This window comes from Solanum lycopersicum, chromosome 2 (genome assembly GCF_036512215.1).
Source record: "Solanum lycopersicum chromosome 2, SLM_r2.1".
Taxonomy (NCBI): Eukaryota; Viridiplantae; Streptophyta; class Magnoliopsida; order Solanales; family Solanaceae; genus Solanum; species Solanum lycopersicum.
The window spans coordinates 69,632,694-69,648,938 of NC_090801.1; the positions used below are offsets into that span (position 1 = coordinate 69,632,694).

Consider the following 16,245-nt stretch of genomic DNA (forward strand, 5'->3'; position numbering starts at 1 on the left):
AGCATTCTTTTCACTTGCTATTTTTTAAGGGCACATCCAATTTCTTTAAAGCAAAAGTATATATGAAAACATGACTTTTTAGGTATATGACCTTACGCGTTTGGTCAACTTTGGTGAATAGGACATATTTAGGTTATTTTTCTCTACAGCTCTATTTAATTAAGTGCGTTTTTTAGTTATAAATTTAGTTAGCGTATTGTATTTGAATATTCAAAGCTGTTGTACTTGAGTACTTCTGGTGATGGGTCATCTCATGATCATTAGAATAATGATTTATTCATTAATTAAGTTAATTAAACACATTGCTTAGTCCGCTTTATGTTAAAGAAGCTGGCCTTTGGGTTGGACAAGACCGGGAGGGAATTGAGTTGAATTGTATATTAATTAGAAGTATCTAAATAAGGCACAATTAGACTGGTATATTTTCTTGTATCCATCACCACCTTTACAAATTGGCTAAACCTAAAGCTTAGCACCTCATCAATGCACGTAACCTTTGTTGCTTGATTCGGTTAGTGTTCGGGTCAGAATTTTTATTAACGATATTCTGAATATGAAGAATTAAACAAATAAAGAAGTAAGACTGAGATTCAACATCTACTATATATAATTTTATTTTATTTTCAGATATAAATAATACACTCTCCGTTACACAAAAAATGATCTAGTTTAACTTGATACGAAATTTAAGAAAATAAAGAAGACTTTTGAATCTTAATATCCTAAATTAAAGTTATGTCAAATAAACATAATTGTCCTTTAATTTTATGGCCTTAAACATGCTACGTGGAAAGAATTAAAATATTAAAAAAAGATTTATTCTTTTTTAAACGGAGAGACTCACGGAGTATAAAGGAGAGGCTCATGTTTCTTTATCAAGTTGAGAACAAACAGAAATGCTGAAAATTTATTAAAAATTTATGTACAACTTTCATGCACCACATGCAACTTCATTTTTTAAAAAGAAGTTATAACTGTATGGTAATTGTATCTGTTGATTATTTTGTTTTAAAAACATCTTTAATATAATGGTTGGCTAACAGTGATCTTTTTCAGTTTGAAATAGAAGTAACATATCATATGGGGCCATGATAATCAAGAGACAGATAAGGAAATTGGCCTATATATCACCATAAATATGTAAGAAGTATTCATTCATCATTAAGAATGTGAAACATAAATGTCAACTTTTACTAGATATTCTTCAATTTAAACGGCGATTCTGCAACGTAACCTACTCTGTAGCGTTTTCAGAGCTCTCTAGCCACACCAAGTCCTTAAAATTAGTTTGATGAAATAAATTGCCAGGTCCCCATATTTCACTGTCCTCCAGATATGATATCCCCATAACACTACGTACTACACACGGCACCACAAATTAATTAATCATAACAAGAAGACTACAAATATTTAAATTCTCAACTACCTAACAAAAGAACCAGTAATAAAAGGAAGACGGTTGATCATGAAGAAAACCGTTAAAAGAACATGCTTGGCTGTTCTAGAGAAATGTAGTAGATCTATTATGCATGCTTTAAAATATAGAAATCCTGATATTATATCATACGTATGTTGCTTCACAGAAGTGTACGTCTATATCGAATATTAACACTCAACCTTGCATTGATCTCGCTCTTGGAAACTGTATTTATAAGGTTAGTCAAAAAACAGAAATAGAAATAAGATAAAGTAGACAGAATATAAAATAATCTGAGTCTACAGAAAATAATGTGTCTCCTTAAGATATTTAATCCCCTTACTGTACCCAAGATTATGGATTAATTTGTCCCAATATAAAACGGATTAATCATGTTAAAGAAATAACGGTACCTCAAACTTTTTTAACTTGAGCAAACTTAAGAAGAGCAACAAGTCACATAGATTCAGTCAATCAACACTTTGATTTTGAGAGGGACAAAAAAATGCAGAGAAGAAAATTTCAGTGTATGAAAAAATGAAAATGACTTCCTTTTATAGCCATTTTCAGCAAGAAACGTGTCTATTCAGAGAAATCTGTTTCACTAAGCGCTTCTCCCATTGGGGAGAAGATGAGCCCCCTGATCTGGTGCCTCTTCGCAAGAAGAGATTCAACCGAATAGTCCCGTCCCGGTCTGAATTCAGGCACGGCCCGCCCGTCTGCTGCTAGGTCCGGAAATGGCGCCGGACGAGGGTGCCGCTATGCCCCTTAATGAATTGAATGGTCCCGTCAAACCCGTTTTATTCATAAAGTTGCATCTTTTGAAAAAAAAATATCAACTTTTCGAAAAATGTGTCTGTTAGAAAAATAACGACTTTTTGGAAAGAGTTATCCAAAAAATTTATCAATCACATCATTTGCCAAATCCAAATCCGAGCAATGACGGCGGCGCGACTTCTTCTTAGCTCTTTAAGAAGTAAAGGAAGTGTTATATAAAAGAAGTAAAGGAAGTGTTAATTTATATAAGGACAATAATTTTTTTTTCTTTTATCGATATGGGAGAAATGAATTTTCATTTGTACTTTATAAATGATGTTTCATTTTCGCTCCAAATTAGTTCGCTCACACTTTTAATATTTTTTGCTATTCACACTCTGCTAAACCCTACATGAAATTCATATGAACACCTCAATGCAAAAAGCATCTTACGAAATGCATGCAAATTATGACATATTAGTGACCAGTTTCACATAGATAATTTACTTTTATTTTGAGACTCTTTTCGGAGGTTTTTACCAAATTAAGTCATTATATAAAGTCATTCACCAAAATAATACATTTTTCTAAAATTTTACAAAATTAGTATAAACGTATTTTACGATAACGTTTTAGGGTATATTTTAATTTTTAAAAGCTGATGGCGTCAGATTGATATACGTTACTCATAGTAACGTTTTAGGAGTAAAACGTTACTAAAAATAACGTTTTAAGAGTAAAACGTTACTTACAGTAACGTATATCAACCTGATGCTGTTAGTTTTTAAAAATTAAAATATACCCTAAAACGTTACCATAAAATACGTTTATACTAATTTTGTAAAATTTTAGAAAAATGTATTACTTTGGTAAATTATTTTATATAATGACTTACTTTACAAACCTAGGCCACAAAAAGGCGTCATATTTGTGGATGAGGAGAGTTCACAAAATTAAGTGACAGAAACAAATTCAAATGTCAATTTTCGAGTTAATGGTGTTCATTCGAATTTTCCTATTCCCTTTAACAACTCGAAAATAAAAACAATAATTCACGTTTAACGGACCCCAGAAGGCGTGTTAGCCCAAAACTTAAATCTCTTAGCAAGACAATGCCATTTTGAATTATCAGTGATAAATACTTCTACTTTCAATCGGAATTCAACGACTATATATTAAACAAAAAGGTATAACATATGAATATCTATTTATCTACCAGTAAATTAATTGTACTTCCATTAAATTATTCCTGTTGTCTGCTTTAATTAATGTCCCTTTTAGTATATGTCTTTCTCTGGTAAAAAAACTTTGTTATTTTACATAGATTGTAGTCCACTTAAAAGATAAAATATCGTCATTCCCCTGACATGGATATATGTTTAAAGTCTCCCTTTCACTCATTCAAGTTCACACCTAGAAATTTGTGACTGTCATTCTCTCCATTTCATTATAAATTGAAGCCACCACATAACACAGAGACCATTAAGCTATAGACAGCATATACATATTCAAAAACTAAGCATCTAGCTAGAGCTAAATAATAAGCCATCATGTCTAAAGCATCTGCCAGCTTTTTTTTCATCATCCTTCTCCTCTGTTTTGCCCTGTCCTATGCTGCTCGCCCTAACCCACTTTTTCACGAGGCTACTCTCAACAATATTCAACACCAGGTATGTAGTCTGATTATTGAATTATATGATTATCTTATTTAAAATTACGTTGTTAAATATAGAACGTTATTATTATTATTATTACGAATAATTTAGTCTGGTATTAGTATTAAATAATTTGAATAATTTCAGGATGTTGTTGAACCAAAGGAAGTTGGTAAGGAAGAGAGTTGCAAAGGAGTCAAGGAAGAAGAATGTTTAGAAAGGAGGACTTTGGCTGCTCATCTTGACTATATCTATACCCAAAATCAGAACCCTTGAAGAAAGTTTACGATTCCCAAGGACCAAAATGATCAGTTAATTTGTTTTACAATGATTAATTGACCTAAGTTTAACGTTAATTCATGTTTCACTAAAGTAGTGATAGAACGAGTGAGTTATCACATATATTTATAGTATTGCTTTTCGTGTGTTGCTTGTTAATTTTCCCCTGTACGTTAATAAATCCCATATGAAGTTTCTGGTGTATGCAAGTTGATCGATTACTTAATTTGTCTACTTGAATGCAAGTTGATCGATTAGTAGAGCAAGTTCAATAATTTCTTACTACTAATTGAGAGAAAAAAAATCACAGTGAGAAAATCTATTTTTTGATGCAAGAAGTATGTACTTAAGATATATAATGTTTCTGTTTTAATTTTATCATGATTAGGATTTCTGTATTAAACTTATTGCAATACGCCACGTCAAAGTTAGCGCAGCATTTCGGCTACGGAGACGAGAGAAGACCGGTTGTTAGTTGTTGAATTAATAAAACGTGAGCATTGGACCTGTACTAAGTTTTTTTTTTCTTTTTGCAAAATCCTAATATAGTGATTTGTATATTATCATAAATTCAAGTTGGTACCAATAAGAATGACGACTTAAAAGTTTGACATATATTTGGTTTTATCTAGAGATGGTTTTTATTTTGACTTGTTTTCAAAATTAATTCAATTTTTTAAATAAAAAAACTAGATTTTTAAAAATTATACGAAAAGTACTATACATTGCAATATTTTACAAATCAATATGATGAAAAAATATATCTTAAAATATTAGTCAAAGTTTTATAATTTGACTCAAAAAAATGAAAAATATGACAATTAATAATGGATGAAGGGAGTGATATACAAGATATCAAATTTATGAGTGCACCACAATTCCACAATTATATTAAGTTGGGAAACCAAAATTTTTACTGAATTTAAAATACAAAGAAGATGAAGGGATTTAATATTTACTAATTAAATATTTAAAAGATAATTTTAATCACATATAAAATATATAATTTTTGTTGAAGGAAGTTCGGATGAACCTGGCTTCCCTACGTTGGACTCATATTTCCAAGTTCCTCCTCATATCATGTCGTGATTACGAAGTGGCATTTTATATCGAAACAAACATGTATGATTTTTGTCCATTATGAAGAAGAATAAAAAAATGTCAACCTGCTATACGAAATGTGCTTCGACCATAAAAGGGACTCAAATATATTAGTGGTCTAAAGTAAAAATTAAATTGAATCTTAAATTTTAACTGTTAATAACTTTACATATTTGATTTCTTCTAGTTTTTGATTGATAATATAACTATTTTTATTTTAAATTATTTTTAATGAGATATAGTAGTTCAAATATGTCAATTTTTTTTAAAACTGGTCTTCAAATATGTCAAATTTCTTCTATTGTTCCTTCATTTTTCTTGAAACTTTATTTTTTTCTACAAATAATATTCAATATTTGTTAAAAAATACTAACTTATAACCTATTATTATTAAAAATGAGGCCCTTAAATTTGAGAGCTTAAGACACTTGTCTTTTTTTTAATACGGCAGAGCCACCCCTGTTCGACCAAGACGATTATTCTATTTCTGTCAACTATATATTTAGAGTTTTCCAAAGAGTCAATAGCAAATTGAGATGCATGCATATTGCTCCTATATTTCGCTTTCCTCCAGAATATCCACAAGACTATACAAGTATAAAACCAAAATAATAATAATACTATTATATAACGAGAAGACTAGCTGTGATTAAATTTTTATTTCTATTTTGTTCTAGAATATGTGGACCATTGTACACGTGTTTTTACTCATGTGGAAAATGCTTAGATTGGGCAAGGTAGAAAAATAAAACGCCCCTGGTATCATGAAAATCTTTTAGACCAATGTGTAAATCGAATGCTAAAACTTGCATCTCATTCTCAGAATTTTGATTATTCATTATCAGTTTGAGAATAATACTCCTCATGAACTACTGTTGTTCTATTGTTCTTTCTAATTCCTTATTCGGGGAAAGGCCTTTTACCCAATAACTATTTTTATTTAAAGGGAGTCAATTGAAGGAAATAAAACATTTTGATCACGTATGAATAAAATAATAGAAGAAAATTACCATTTTCAGATCTCTTATCTATAAATATAAAGATGTTAAATGATTTATAAATTTGATTCTCCATATTCAATTGTCATTCATAAGTTTGAGAAATTATTATACTGGATGAAAATTTTAATTCAACCACTAATAGTAACAATAATCAAACTTTGGTGTCTTGGCTTTGAGACACCGCTTTATTAATTTTCCCATTAATTACGCTCATCACAAAAGAAGTCGCAACCCAACTTTTGCTAAATATATATTGGGTCAGCAAAGCATAAATGCCTTTCTAATTGAAAAAAAGGTGAATACTAGTTGGGAAACGTAACAACCATTTATCAATGGTGTTATAAATGGCGTCATGTACGTAGCTATGAATTTTATCTTTTATCAATAAATTATCGTTAATTAATACTCCTTCGAAGATTCCTTCTTCTTCTTCTGCCCTCTTTATTGTTAAAAAAAATAAATACTTATATCTTAGTCCAAATTGAGAAAACAACTAATTTCCTGATTCTCCATTACCCAAATATCTTTAAAGTCGCCCATTTTAGCTCATCCTTGTTCACACTCAATCGTTGAGATAGGCCCTCCACTTCGCAGTATAAATACATGTCACCACATAACGCCATAGAGCTGCAGTTACATAGCAATATTACTCGAAACAAGTATTAGTATTAAATTAAAATTCTAATTAACCATGTCTAAAGCCAATACCAGTTTTTTCTTCATTATACTTCTCCTCTGTTTTGCCCTGTCCTATGCTTCTCGTCCTGCCCCAGCTTTTCACGAGGCATCCCTCAACATTGATCACCACCAGGTAACCAAAGTTCAATATGTCAGTGAATTTTTATGATTAAACATTAGACGATGATCTAAAATTTTGTTATTATTACGTTTCAGGATCATGTTAGGGAATCAAAACAAGTAGCAAACGAAGAGAGCTGCAACGGAGGGCAGGATGAAGAATGTTTAGAAAGAAGGAACTTGGCTGCTCACCTTGACTATATCTATACCCAAAATCAGAACCCGTGAACTAGTTTGCTATTTGGTATATTGGAAGTAGATGAGACAGTTACATATCACACATTAAAATTACCTTACTGTACATCAGTCCCGTTGATTTTTCCTGTACGTTAAAATGTATTAATAGCATTTCCTCTTCCGTCCTAGATGATACTATCTCTGTTTTGCTTTGTATTTGGCGGTATTTCAACTAGGCATATGGTTTAATTACGAAATAAAACCTTCTTTGTATATTTACATGTGTGTTTTCAGATTTCTAATTTTAAACATGTTTGTGACATTATTAAGAGCAAAATTAAGGAATTTTTCAAAAAAATAGAGTATCACTTTTTTTGCTATGACATCCCGTAAAATGAAATTTACTAGAAAAATTAAAATGTTTTGGTATATGGAGAACAATATTGGGACCTAGTTGGAGTAGCTTAACATGGAAAGAAATCACATAGGTGGTGTGGGAGGGTTGAAATTTCCAATAAGTTGAGAGAGTGTTAAATAAACCTTGTAGTGCACGGATGTTAAATTTAGTAAACTTTCAAAAACCAAGAGAAGAAAAATGAGCAGAATATTAAACGTTATAGCTGATCTGATGACGCTTTAACAGCACAAGGTCGGCTATATAAATGCTGAAACGAGCCGTGTTAAATTATAGTACATAGATAACATTTCCTGCCTCATCAAAGATAAAAATAAGGATAGTAAGACTTACTATCTTTGACATTTGTCAGATAGTTGAAATTGGTGTATCTCAACGTGGTTATACATATTTCTAGTACTCCGCCATTACAATTTTTTATTTTTACAAATGTTAAGCTGATTCTTGACTATAGTATCCTAAATTCATATAATAACAATTTATTTATTTTTATTCATTATATAATTAGTTCCATCTTGTAGGAACTCTTTAAGATAGCATGCCACAATTCATAACTCATAAGTTAACAAGAAATAACTAACAATGGACCAACATGACATTTTTCCACAATTCAATTGTAGTACCATCATATAGCAAATTGGATGACAAACACAAATATTAATGGCAATAATTATAATGCTGAGATTACTTTTTGTTGCAATTGTCTAAAATAAATTGTACAAATATGTTAATGTAAAAGCTAATTGTAGGTAAATATCGTGAATAACCTAATGGAATTAGATCAAATTACATTGGGTAAAGATAACTAAATTGGAGAGTAGCTGAATGGTAATTTTTGAAAGTAGAAGGGTTGTTGTGTAATTTTCTTAAGGAATAGAAGAGGTGAAGGTAATTGAACAAAACAGTAGCTACAGCCGATGCCGAATTGCCGATAGCTCCGATCTCTTGCTTCTCAAGACGGAAACTACTGGACTGAGAGAGAGAGAAGATTAGGAGAAGATAAAGGGAAGATGTTCAGGAGAAGATTTTTGTCGTTTCCGCTGGTAATTGGCGCAGTTATGTAAGTTTCGTATTACCATTATTCCATACTTGCTTAAGATTGACATTTGTATATGGATTCATTACTGACCTATCATGGTACCCAAATAGAAAAGAGGAAAACCAGAAAAGAAACCCATCGTACTGCGTAATCTAAGTTTTTGAAAAATTATCATGAATTGGAGCAAAGGTGTTTGAAGAAATACATAAATGAACTGTCATATGTTCTTATCATGATGATTAAGATTAAGAAATTTCTAGGGTTGGTTCTCTAATTGTTGTGTTCATAGCTCTAAGTATGGTATAGGTTCAAGTATCAAAAATTGTAGAGAGCATCTTTGACTTGTCCTAAATTTAGCTTGCTGTTTGTTTTCTGTTGTTCCTATTGTTCTCCAACAATAAAGTCTCTGTTTAAGCTCGATTCACCTGCCTAGACAAAATTTTGGACTTCCTGAAAATTGAAGATACTACAACTTAGGAAATCTGCGCTCACAGTCTATCCTGTATAGCAACTAAAATTGAGCCTAGAACCTCGGTGAAATTTCTAAGTGTTTTTGGGGATAGATATTGATCCAACCCCCAATGTTTTCCTTGGTAAGGTTACTAGGTTAGAGAGTGAGTACGAGACAATCCATTAGATATAGCTCCGCCAACTCCCTACATGCAGATGGCTGCAACCAGTGGATAAACGAATTCCCTCTGACCATTGGCTGAAAGTGAGTTGGAGAACATCCTCAATATCAAGCTCCCCGCCAACAAAATAGAGAGATAAAAAGACAAAAAGTAAAAGAATGACATATTTTCCTTCTCTCATTTACCCCTTGTTCTTCCTAGCTTTTGCTATATGTACCTTTTGACATGTTTCTGCTGCTATGGTTATCATACAGTACGACAATATTTTGTTATATTTGGTGTATGGTTGGGAAGTATGCATTTTTTGCGCCATTCCTAGCACATTTACTTCTGTATATTTTGACATATTGATAAGCTAGAGATAGAAAAGGGGTTTATCAAAGAAAGAATTAGAATAATCGTTAATAGCCGCTACCTGTACTCTTCACAATTCACAGGTTGGAGCTGCCACATCCTTAGTACTGCTTTGTGAATCTTCATCACATACTCAGAGATAAGTAGAAGTGTATTTTCCATTGTTCCATCTGTTTTTTTTCCTTTATAAGGGTTCCATCTAACTGTTAGAAAGAACTAGGTATGACTTTCAAGGTCGTTTGGATGGGGTTATCTCTGAGTGTGTGGGGTGTGGCTCATGCATGCAGGGAGGAGGTGGGTCGGGTTGCTTAGTTTGGAACAGTGATTAGTTAGCTTAGGTTCAGGTGAAATATTAAATTGTAGATGGATTCCTCTTCTCTTCAAGGGAAGAGTAGGAAAATCTGCTTTCATAGACACCCAAATTAAGAAATCTGCTTTCACATAGACACCCAATGTAATTGTATAGTCCCTGTAGTATTTTAGCTCTTTTCTGTTGAACCATCAATGCCCATTACTCCAAGAAAGCCAAGGTGCTTGTATGCTAAACTTGAATAGAGATACTTAAATTTGTTAAACACCTTGTTTCATTTTGCTCTTTTTCTTTGCCAACATTTTGTTTGTAAGGGGCCTTGTTAAAGAGAAGGCTGTCTTATGTTTCTTAAGGGCTATTGCTGCCTCTTTTAAGACTTAAGAGTGCATTTGTACTCTCTTGTAGCACTAACAAATAACTGCTGCATATACCCTTTCTTGTTTCTTGCCTCTTCCTTATGTTAAGTAAATTGCTGTACTGGTACTTCGTATCATTCTAATCTCTCGATAATACTGCTAGCCTCTGCCTTTGTTGAATCATTACCTTTAATAACTTTGGCACCTTTATTCAGCTTGGTGTTTCTGAGGCATGATTAACCTAATTAATTAAATATTTACTATGCAAATGAACAAAATGTGTATGCACTGAATTTGTTGGAACCTAAGTTATATTTTTGGAGTATACAGTTCAAAGTAGAAGTAACAACTACGGGTGATTAGATATAGTGTATTTTCCCAGTATACCTGCTTCATGCCTTTCTTGACCAAAGCAGTTCCTGACACGTCTTTGACATCTGGATTTTTACACTCTACAGTTCAGAAATTACGACTTCCATCCTCTTAGACCTCAGTCAATAAATAATATGTATACTGCATTATGTTTTTATTTCTATTTGCTTGATCTTTTACTTGGTCAATTTGTAGAATTGGCGTTGTATCTGGGAAAGCTATATTTGCACAACCACTTGATGAATATTGGAAGAAGAAACTTCAGGAGGAACCAGCTGCAAAAGAAAATGATTTAAGCACCTCATAGAACGATCAGACGCATATCTGAGCCTAATATAATGCTAGTATTTTTCTGTTGGTAGTTGCTCTTTAGAAATGCTTTCTGCAGACACATCCTCATCCAAATAGTTTACGCCATGATGATTTGGATATTTCATCCTTCAGTGGCTTGTATGAGACTGTGCATCAAAATTATTTCTGGTTTTTTTCTTGTTGTTGTTGAAAATAGACACGCAAAAGCAACCACTGTGGCATTATGGTTCAGGAGAAATATTATATGTCAATTAGAATAATATTGTGCCTATGTTACCTTACGTCTCTTATTTTTTTTCCTTCCACTGCTTATTGCATCTTACTTGGAACCAAGAAAATCATCCTCTTTGAAGTATTTGGATTAAGAATTTGTGATCAGAATCAAAAATTGATCATTTACAAAGCATGGTGGTTACTGAATGTAATATCATGAAACACAATTTGTTCCTCTTTAATTTGGAAGGATCTTTACTTGCCACAAGTATGCGTCTGTTTCATGGTTCTGTTATCCAATGGCTTGATGGAATAAAATTTTTAGAACATTAGCGCTGAGCTCCTGAATCGACAATTAAAGCTGAAATATGTCGAAATCACTTTTTTTTTCTTCTAGGAAGGCTACCAATACATGGTTTGCTTCAAACGTATCTCAAACATTATTGCAGCCTACTTAGTTGCTTTTGGTGTAACCATGAAGCTGTGGGCCTAAAATAGCGGGTTATCAACTTTTGAGGGGTTCCTATTGCAACACTGATTTTGTCAATTATTTTGTTGACAATGGACCATGCCATTATCAGAAGCTATTCTGATATTCCTTTTTACTGTATAAATTCATACCACTGGATCAAACAACAAATGCCCTTACTAAACACCTGACTCGAGATCAAAAACTTCAATGGTTGATTGTTGGTTGCATGGCTTTTAATATTTTCTTTACTTACTAGAACTATGATCACCTCAACTGAATGAAGAAAAGCAAAAGAACCGCTGCCAGGAGACAGAAAAATTAGAGGCATAATTACATTCACTTTGACATACTTGAATTGAAATACAATCAATCAACAAGAAGAGACAAATCATATACAGTTGTACTATCCAAGATTCCCTTGGGAAAAGAATGTAATACTCTAGGAAGCTTAACAAACAAAAAGCCTCAGATTCTATTCGAAACTTGCTAATTTGGAACCAGGATCCAAGGGCCATTAAGTATGTGCAAACACAGCGCGAGGCATACACTAACAGCAGTAGATGATTTCCCACTCACATACCTGCAAGCTTCCGTACTCTTATCAACCACCTCCTCTTGTATAACATCTACACTTGTTCTCAGTGTCACCACTTCCTCCTGGACAACATCTATGCTTTTTCGCATACACTCGTACAACTTTTCTAGCAGAAACTCCAAGAAAGATTTAACACTCGCAAAGGTGACCCTCCCAGTCAAATCAAGAATAAACCTCCTATTTCTTGGGAAAGCCAAAGTAGAAGATACTTTATTTGTCCACCCGCTGTGCATGTTCTCGTCTTCGTCCAAAAATTGCTTCGCTTTGAAACTAAGTGGCAAAGAAGAATACATTTCTGAAGTTGTATCCATATCACTATTTGTCAAAACTTGATGAGAAGTTTTAACAAAAGTTCCAATGGCACCACTACATATGGCTACTAACATATCTCTCATTTTCATTTCATGCTTGGGATTAGTCAACCCAGAAAATATTTCATCGTAGGTGTTGATGTTCATTGTTCTATCGAGATAAACAGCAACTGCAGTGCTCACAAACAATTGTATACAATTTCCTATCAGTTCTCTGCACTTGTCCTGGCATAGAACATCAACCCATCCTGGAACAGAGTGTTCAATATCAGAATAACTAGCATTGCCTTTTTTGTCCGAACAATAAGCAAGAACCAAATTCCTCGCGAAGCTCCCAACAATTACAGAAGCAAAACCAGACCCTGCATCAGTAAACAGTTTATCTAAAACCTGGTCAAAAAGCCCAGAATTTGCAGCCCCAGAAACATCATTTTCCGCAGTTACTTGCTGGTAGCCTCGCACGACTCCTACTGTCAACGCACTAGTGACCTTAACAATAGATTGTGAAAACTCATCTGATTTACCAATCTTCGAAATTTGTTTCAAACTTCTAGGAATTTGATCAGAGTCAGAGGAAATGAATTCCTTCAGATCTTTCGAAACAATCCCAATTACATCAGCAGAATCAGCCACCATCTCAGCTAAAGAAACAAAAGCACTTATGAGCTTGAAAAATCTATTCCTCTTTCTAACCATAGAGGGTGAGTAATAAGCTCTATAAGCGCCATAACCAGTAACACCAAGAGCTCCTAAAGCAACAACCCAGTTCCTATTTCTCCGAGTATAGTCTAAACCCTTCCTTAATAGCTTTAAATCCGCATAATTCAAAGCCATAAATCTCCAAAATCTTGGATTCTGGACTTGAATCCTCGAAACGGATTTGAGAAATTGTTCTAACAGATACAAAATTCAGGGAATTTGTTAACAGAAATATAGCGGAAAGATGTATTCCAACCTGAATATGCTCAAGGCTGACGTCAAAGCAGTTTTTGACTATCTAGATCCTGGTGCAGTTGCGCATCAGCAACAGAGAAAAAAAGAAGAAAAAAAAGACGATGATCCACCACAGAACTACTGTATAAATTATGCATTGTAGATTGATAAGAACGACTTAAAATACGACAGCTACTACTAGGCCTACTCTGTTTCAGCTTTCACGCTACGTCCTTGTTAACTGCATTTATTTATTTTTATTTCACAGATATTTTAATATAATATGATTTGAATGATAAATAGTGGGGATGTGTGTGTATGGAAATGGATAGCGATAGCTGTGAAGCATATTAGTGGTCTTGTGTTTGGAAATTACGTAAATATTTTTTTAAAAAAAAGTTAAAGTGAAATTTAATGTAATTAAAATTTTTATATATTTTTTGCCAGCATAATGAAAAATTTATGTTCTCTTAATATTGAAAATCTTGTAAAGCCGCCCCTGTGAATAGATAGGGATATAAGTCATGAGGAGGAGTCTGGAAATTAGAGAGTTAGGTATTCTGTTAAATGCAAGGAAAATGGTATTGGAACTTGAAAGGATATAGATGATCACGTTCATGGCGGGTCCCACTATTATCTTTAGAGTCAAAAAGCGGTGTACAAAATTAGCTACAATTTTTGGTGACGTGGCTTTGTTTTCTTTTGCCAAGTGGTTGCAACCAACTGGCTCCTCGTGGCCCGGGACTTTCATTTTCTTCTTTCGTATCATTTTAGATATTATTTCTTCTTTTTTCAATTTACTTGGAAAGACATTTTTTCCATAAAAACTCAAAATGCATTTTTCTAATTAAGGTACGGACTAGGGAGTGTTCAAAGCTCATAGGTCTTACTCGATTTTGTTATAGCATTTCATCGACAACCTTTTTAAAGAAATAAACAAAGCATATTCTTATTTATCGTGTATCACATAACTTGTGGGGAATATTATGCTCTGAAGTCTGAAAATATTTATGTATATCTCAGAAGAAATATCACTCTTTGTTACGACTTGGCGATGCAGGCCAGGGTTTCCCAACAGAAATATAGATAATCAGGACCAAATAAGTCCAATTCACAACTACAGGAATTGGATTACGTTTGGCAATTGCCTTCAAATTAAAAGTCAGGGAAAAGCCCAACAACAGTCATATACGAAATATAGGAGTCCTTTGATATGGAAACTAAATTATTTCGTTGTTACGCTCCTACAATTATAATTGATTGACTAATTTATTCCCTTAGGAGATGAATAATCATGATTAATAATGAGATTAAATTTATTTTACGTTTAATAGATATTATCTTTAGTATAATTCTGAAATATCTCACCTTATCCTATGTATCAACAATTCCTTAATTATATCAAGTGAAACATTTTTTTTTAAGTTGAAAGATTCTCTCATATAATAACTCATACTAGCTCCTTCATAATGAATGGAATGTAAAATAGTAAGTGTGGTTATGATACAAAAACAAAAGAAAAATATCAATCATGTAATCACCCACCATGATATACATAAGACGTATTCCGTTTTGATATAAGAGACAAATAAAACGACAAGTGTACAACCCAACTTCTTTTCATTATAACACGTACCCTTCCAACCTATTTCAGATTCATTCACGATATGAACCCATACCGTCTTGGACAAATATTAGATCATTTACAAATAGAATACTCCAATTCGGTTTCCTTCCTCTGCCAACGGCATATATTGGGATTGTCTAATGTGATTTTTATTATCTCTTATAATTTACGGATGTTTAGAAGTGAATTTATACGTTACATAGCCCTTAAAAAGGGAAAATTGTACATAATAGCAAGCATTTAAATCAAAATAAATTTTATAGCTACTATTTAATTTATTTGTATTGCGCAGCAAATGTTGCACATATTTTGCCAATTTAATTGGGATTCACGAATCTAAAAAAAGCTGATGATTCAAAATCAGTTTTTTTTTTTCAATTGATTGGGGTTCACGCTCTATTTTTATACAAATTCATTAGCTATTTTTACCTTCTGAATTTCTTTCAGTTTCTCCTAAAATTTCTCCCTAAATCATATTTTTCTTAAGAAATTATATATAGTTTCCACTGATATAAATTTTAATTATACACAAATTTTTAAAATTATAATGTGCAGTTCCACTAATACATTAATAGTTATTGTACTAGTAGCTTCACAATAGTTTCTCTGTATATACAATATAAATATTTACATTTGATACAATTTTGTGCATTGTTCTTTTATAAGGTTACTTTTTGTATAATGATCATTTAGACACATACAATCGCACAAACTTATTCATCCAAACTAAGGACGAACCTTCACTGTATAAATAAATAAATTTGAAAAAATAGACAACAGTTTCATATACTTATTCAACTTAAAACAACACCGATAGGTATATGTATATAAACTACAACGAGTTCTATTTTTCATTTATATATATATATTTCCAATATACACTTATATAAACAATTTCTTTTGTCTAATTCTCTTTCTCGTTTTATATAAATTCAAATTGTATATAATTTCTCTCTTTCTCGTTTTATACAATTTATTTTATACAATTCATTTCAATTGTATATGTATAGCGAATTATACACATGTATATTTACAAATATGAATTTTTTATTTACTATATGTGAAAGTTGCCCTACTAAAAATTATAGGGATTACAAAAATTTTGATATTTTCAAAAAAA

General features: G+C 32.4%; 3 protein-coding genes and 2 long non-coding RNA genes across 5 annotated transcripts; 3 read left to right on the plus strand and 2 right to left on the minus strand.

Annotated features, from left to right (window-relative positions):
* Positions 1-598: 598 nt before the first annotated feature.
* LOC138342325 (uncharacterized) lies at positions 599-2,622 on the minus strand. The gene is made up of 2 exons (XR_011215162.1): positions 1,831-2,622; positions 599-1,359 (listed from the first exon to the last, which is right to left on the minus strand). It is a non-coding gene; the product is annotated as an uncharacterized lncRNA (long non-coding RNA).
* Positions 2,623-3,689: 1,067 nt separating this feature from the next.
* On the plus strand, positions 3,690-4,309 carry PSK4 (phytosulfokines 3). Its single transcript, NM_001306180.1, has 2 exons — positions 3,690-3,843; positions 3,976-4,309. The coding sequence occupies exons 1-2, from the start codon at positions 3,724-3,726 to the stop codon at positions 4,102-4,104; spliced, it is 249 nt and encodes an 82-aa protein (NP_001293109.1). The 5' UTR covers positions 3,690-3,723; the 3' UTR covers positions 4,105-4,309.
* Positions 4,310-6,883: 2,574 nt separating this feature from the next.
* On the plus strand, positions 6,884-7,456 carry PSK2 (phytosulfokines 2). The gene is made up of 2 exons (NM_001306182.1): positions 6,884-7,020; positions 7,104-7,456. Exons 1-2 carry the CDS (start codon positions 6,901-6,903, stop codon positions 7,233-7,235), a joined length of 252 nt encoding a protein of 83 aa, NP_001293111.1. The 5' UTR covers positions 6,884-6,900; the 3' UTR covers positions 7,236-7,456.
* A 673-nt stretch (positions 7,457-8,129) lies between these two features.
* LOC101267466 (uncharacterized) lies at positions 8,130-11,234 on the plus strand. The gene is made up of 2 exons (XR_182442.5): positions 8,130-8,659; positions 10,858-11,234. It is a non-coding gene; the product is annotated as an uncharacterized lncRNA (long non-coding RNA).
* Positions 11,235-11,977: 743 nt separating this feature from the next.
* Positions 11,978-16,245, minus strand: LOC101267180 (protein PHLOEM PROTEIN 2-LIKE A10). Its single transcript, XM_004231894.5, has one exon. It carries the CDS (start codon positions 13,397-13,399, stop codon positions 12,146-12,148), a length of 1,254 nt encoding a protein of 417 aa, XP_004231942.1. The 5' UTR covers positions 13,400-16,245; the 3' UTR covers positions 11,978-12,145.